This window comes from Ornithodoros turicata, chromosome 4, assembly GCF_037126465.1.
Source record: "Ornithodoros turicata isolate Travis chromosome 4, ASM3712646v1, whole genome shotgun sequence".
NCBI lineage: Eukaryota > Metazoa > Arthropoda > Arachnida > Ixodida > Argasidae > Ornithodoros > Ornithodoros turicata.
The window spans coordinates 64,002,770-64,008,769 of NC_088204.1; the positions used below are offsets into that span (position 1 = coordinate 64,002,770).

The 6,000-nt window shown below is 45.9% G+C and overlaps 1 protein-coding gene across 1 annotated transcript in view; it reads right to left on the reverse strand.

The window, feature by feature from the left end:
* LOC135392516 (uncharacterized) overlaps positions 1 to 3,768 on the reverse strand; it is a 381,438-nt gene extending 377,670 nt beyond the window's left edge. Inside the window, exon 1 of the mRNA XM_064623223.1 lies at positions 2,243 to 3,768. Coding sequence (XP_064479293.1) covers positions 2,243 to 3,768 — 1,526 coding nt within the window. The remainder of the gene's footprint in view (positions 1 to 2,242) is intronic.
* Between the last annotated feature and the right edge of the window lie 2,232 nt (positions 3,769 to 6,000).

A 6,000-nucleotide genomic window follows, 5' to 3' on the forward strand; every position in this document is an offset into this window, starting at 1 on the left:
AAGCGTATCCAGATCTTCAGAATCAAATCACGGAACAAAAGGGAACAAACCTTCTGCCGTCACTCACCGCTCTGCTAACCCTAAACACCGTCGAACGAAAACAATACCAACTAGCCTCCTGATTGGCTTTCGAGACCGGCTGCTCAGGCTGCAGAGCAACAGGGCAGCACAGCAACGAAAAATTCGGATACGAGAGCAGCAGGGAATTCCTGCTGCTCTCGCCCAGTGCTATGGGACCGCTCGTGTCGCTGCAGCTCTGCTGCTCCGCTGCTGTTGCTCTGCTGCTGCTGCTCAAATCGAGGCTGTGGGACCCCGCCTTAAGACCGACGTGTCACAAGAGGTGAAACTCCTCATGGAAGCAAGCAGCAGCGCACAACCAGATAGAGTCATTTTCGGAGAGGGAGAAAGACAGTTGCCGACGCCTCACGACAGATGGCGAAACGCTGGTGTTCCCAGTTCAAATCCTTTCGCGCATTCGCATAGAAACGTATTGGAAAAACGTGTTCTTTTCGAGCTTTACGGCGGCTCCCACCATGCTTAACACATATGAATCTAGTAAGAAACGTGCCTTATAGTTGTATTTGCAACATACATCCACACTCTTAAAACAGAACTTCACCGCACAGCAGGCTCCTAGCCAACCATCATCATCGTTCTCTTACCTGATTTGCTGAAAACGGGAGGCGTACGCCTTTTTGTGACACTTATGCAGTGCATAATTGTCATAAAAATGGCGTACGCCTCCCGTTTTCAGCGAATCAGGGCAGATAATGATATAATTCGAGTTTATGGTTGGCTAAGAGCGTGCTATGCGGTGAAGTTCATTTCTCTCACCCAGTGTGCTTCCGTCCAATCAGTACCGGTCATCCTGCTTCTACATCACTTTGAAGTCCTCAACTCCCCTTTCTCCCACCTTCTTTTCCTTTGTTTTTTTGGCTATAGTCGTGACGATGCCCACTTGAGTGCGGTCAACAACGGCAAGCTACCTCGACACCCCCCCCCCCCCCCCTCATTTCTAAGAGTGTACACTCTTAAAACAAAGCTTCGCCACATAGCACGCTGAAGGTCAACCATTGTATAGAGGGATACCTCTATCACTCTTGATTTGTGGAAAGCACGGGACGTACGCTTTTTGTGACAATTAACATTTCTGCATAAGTGTCACAAAAAGGCGTACGCCTCCCGTTTTCAACGAATCAGGGGAGAGAACGAGGTCACTCGGGCTGGTGGTTGACTAGGAGCGTACTATGTGGTGAAGTTCATTTTTAAGAGTGCATCATTCCTGGCAATGGCACGCACTGTGCTCTGCGGTGTACCAGCGGTGAACTTCTCTTTTTAGGGTGCACGTTTATCTTGTTATGTACCGAATATAAGCGCTCTCTGCGATCTCCAGTATCCTAGGAGCCTCAATATATTGCCGGAATCCCTTTCTACCGAACAGCCGTAACAAAATGCAGACGCTGAATTAATATAGCTTAGCTTAAAGCTGTATGCACGTGCACCTCCAGTTATAAACACCTAAATTTATTCCGAGCTTCCCAGGGCTTTGCGAAACAGCCTTCACACTGCAAGGCGGAATTTGTCCGCTAACGCCCTTCCTGAAATGTCATCAGACCAAAAATGGACCACTGATGTGATATGAGCTTAAAACCGAACAGTCGGGGCAGTTCTACCCATATACGTACATGAAAATATTTTCGATTCGCAGCAAAAAGCACTCCTATACGGTGCCGATCGACATTTTATCATCCATCGCTATGTCAAGTAGTTCAGTCATGTGACGAGTTTATTAGCGTATACTATATGCTCGCTTGTTGTTCTTTGTTTTCATAATTGCAGGTTCCTATACCCCAAGTTAACAAGTTCGCCGACACGTAGCGTAATGTTGTATAAGCATGGCGCCACTTTACACGTCTAAGCCAACGTGCGCAAGTGCGTTTCCTACAAGCATGACCATAGCTCTAAGACCTGTAACACCTTATTTGAAAAGGAGGACATGCCTGTATACCGTTCACAAAAGAGCTAATTAATAAACGCGTTCTAAACAGACCGCGAAATTCTGCCACGCCATAATGTCTTATAGGACATCAAGATGTGCTCACATGGCATGTTGCATGCCACGTTTCTTCTTCTGATGATGATGATGATGCCCTGTTTCTTCTGTGTTATATGGTACCGCAATCGTTAGCTGGACATATCGGCGAAACAGTAACTTTAGATAAGCAGAAGCATGCAAACTCACAGCTTTGTGACGTTAGGACCCAAGTCTGCTGGAATCCTGTCCACCGAGTCTCCGACGCAGCGACAGTTCACAGAACCGTTAAGGTTCGCACCAAAGTTGGTCGCTAGTTTGCAGCGACAACCTTCCACGCGCGCTGACTCTGTAAAGGGTAAGGGCAACGGCGGCTCCGTCCCCGTCGACGATGACTTCCCTGGGACGTCGTCTCGTCTCTCACGTCGCCCCCTTGACACTGGCACATCCCGAAGAAGGTCTGAGGCTTCATTCCATAAAGCCCCCCGCTTTCTTGTCCCTTTTTCTTCGGGTTGTGGACGTTTTTCGTTTCGGCCATTTCTCAAAATCTGATTATTCCAGCCTTTTAAGTCACGAGCTGCCCGAAGGAATAAATTGAGCGTTGCACGGTCTGAGGCTATGTTTCTGTTCTTTTGCTTCACAGTTGTTGAAGCGTAAGAAACATTATAGTGCCCATAATCTTTCGAAGCGACTTCTGCAGAAACAAGAGGCTGCGGTGACTGCAGCGAGTTTCGAGGGAAAGAAGCTCGAATATCTTGTGTAGATGACCTCTTCAGCTCGTCATCTTTCTTATCTTGTTGACGTTGGCCCTCAAACATCGTAACCACGTCGACAGTCCTGCATTTCTTATTCGATGTATCCATGAATGAATCTTGATTACCATAGAGACATCCCCCGGGTGACACGTGACAGTTTCTGCTTTGACGTTTAACGCGTGTTAGAGCGGGAGGTCGTGGTGTGACGTAATTCCTGACGACACTTCTCAAGGGCCCCATCGAAGACAGTGGAAGTGAAACATTGTCGCAGCAGTGCACTTTTCGCTCCCATCTTTGTCTCACGTGGTGATCAGTCCTGTGAAGCAATGAGTTAGCCGTTTGACTCAACGTATCCACATATCCTAAAGCGTTTGCGCGTGTCTTCGGGTTTGAAATCTTTGCGTCCTTCGAGTTCTTTTCCAGTGACTTTAATGCATTTCTCTCAACACCAATATTCGATGATCTGTCAGCTGAATCACGATGTGCCACATTGTATGACATATGTCTCGATGTCTCCGAAAAGATCGTATGAGAATTTGCGAAAAGCGAGCTCAACTTCGCACCATTAGTTGCTCTGTGCGTCGCTTGCCTGGGATGACTTTGCAGGGACTTGTATCCAAGCAAGGGAGCATCCTGGTTAGAAGAACCTCTATGTGCAGAGCCTCGAAGAGTAAGGAAAAGACGTATGGCGAGGTTGCCTTTGGGTTTATCTTCATCCATTGTCACTGCGGGGTCTCCTGTAACTCCTTCTTGCACCCCCTTGCGCTTTGACGACACACCAACAACTTCGAAGTTTCGAGGGTATGCAGAAACTTGTGGATCTCGTCCCACCTGTTGCGCTTCCACGTCGTTAAAGGGATGTAGTAGCGGAGGGAACCGTCGCTCCACATCCGCTGAGGTTTCCGACGCGCACGACCACGCCACGATCACAAGGAAGCGTCGGAGAATCGTACAACGCTCTCGGAGCCTGCGTCCCGACATCGTTCTCGTACGGAGCGCGCTGCTCGAGTGAGAAACGAATCTCCAGTTTCGGGAAGCGCGGAGTAGGCGAGAGGGAATTGAGGAAAGAGGGAGGAGAAGGGCGGAGGGGAAACGGTGACTCGTGAAATTGGCGTGCGTTAAAGACCCGTTTGCGTATAGTGAGGCGGAATGTCATGTGTGCGATGCTTGAGAGCGGAAACAGGGAACTGGGGAACAGGGGGAAACGCAGACGTGCATTCGAATATGGAGCAATAAATTCTAGCGGAATGGTGGATACGAAACTGCACTAAAACGTGCGACATATGCGATAAAATTGCTCAGCATATTATTATGTTGCATGTGGTGTTTTACCTTGCCATGTTCTTGCGACGTAAGAAGGGGCTTACGTAGAGTGTCAGCTTTCGTTCGCGATTCTTGAATGTTGAGCTCGGGGTAATGGCTTTATCAGGAAATACAAAGAAATAAACTGATGGATCACCAGACTTATTGCTGAAGTAGGGTCCTTTTGCGACAAAAAGGAAAATGAGGAGATATGATATCATTCGCTGAGATCATTTAAAATGATGACGTCGAGAGCTGTTCCAGTGAACGCGACCAAGAACTGTTGGTTGGATGCATCTTCCCGTCGCGACCCTGTCACTATTATTGGCGTGGGATATAGGCAAAAAACAACAATCATGACTGTTACGCTCTAAGAAAAAAAGGAGTAAATAATCAGATGGCAATTACAACTTGCAGTCCCCAAATTACTCCCCATTTTAGTCCCTTGACCCTGAAGTTTAATCTCCAGCACAGCATTTATAGTCCCGGAACTTCCCATACACTCTAAGAAAAAATGGTGTGAAAAGGTGGTAACTTCTATAGTTACCACCTAAATCAACATAGCATCTGATAAAGGGTGTAAAAGGGTGGTAAAAGCAATTATAATATATTCAGAGAGCGAGGCAGCAGGTAGAACTTTGAAATCTTTTAGGCACAACATATGCGACAAATATTACCTCCTGAAAGGTATAATTGCTCCACCCTTTTTTCTGAGAGTGTAGACTTCCATACATCTAGTTCCGAATGGTTGTGGCAATGCAACTAGTCACAAAACGACTAATGTTGCTCCTTTTTCTCTTACAGTGTACTCTAGACTGTGCTCTACAAAAACAGCTGTGCGTACACTCAAAGAAAAAAAGGTCGAATTTTCTACCCATCTCGGTAGAGATGTATTGCAACCACATTTCTACTCGAACGAATTTTACCTTTTCGGTATTACTGCAGAGTAGAAACAAACAACAGAGTAGAAATTGTCGTTCTACCAGCTTGGACGCTTATCTCGAACAAACGTAGTATTTCCGATATGTTCAACAACTCCTTTATCAACATTGGAACGGGAGAGTGTGACTCTCAGTCGTTTAACTTATTGAATCTTGAACGACTCCCGGCTTCATTTTTTGTAACGCCGATTGATCAAAGCGAGATAAAATCTGTTATCGCACAACTAAAGAATACAGAGCTGTAGTGGGTCATGATGATATCTCAGTAAACATCGTTAAAAAAATTGCAGCACCTGCTGTCACGTCCAGTTGCCCACCTAATCAACCTTGTCTTTTCCGAGGGTTGCTTTCCGGATAAACTTAAAATTGCTAACGTTATACCGGTCTCAAAAAAAGGTGACTCTCTTTCGATTTCCAATTACCGTCCTCTATCGATACTCTGTTTTTAGTAAAATACTCGAGAGGGTAATTTTGACTAGGTTTGAAATTTTTATTATTTATCGCAAGCTCCTGTCGTCTTCGCAATATGGTTTCACTAAGGGCAAATCAACTGAGCTTGCTCTGGTGGATATGATGGAACGAATTAAAGCTAATATTGATAATAAAATATTGACTTTGGGTATATTTATCGATCTACCCAAGGCTTTCGATGTAGTGGACCATGCAATCTGGATTAGGAAACTTGAATAATATGGGATTCAGGTAACGGCGCTTGATCGTCTCTCTAGATATATTTGACAGGAAGGAAACAATATGTATCACTAGGCCAGTATACCTCATCGTGCAATACACGTCTCGTCGTGTGCCTGAATATGTTTATTACAAAAAAAAAGAGGCGGGTAAAAAGGAAAGGTCAGCCAGGCAGAAGCCGACTTGCTATTCCTTGTAAACAAAAAAAAAAGAAAGAAAAACAGAATGAGAAAGACGCAAGCGGCACATGAGCAGCAGGGGGGCATGAGTACACGATCGC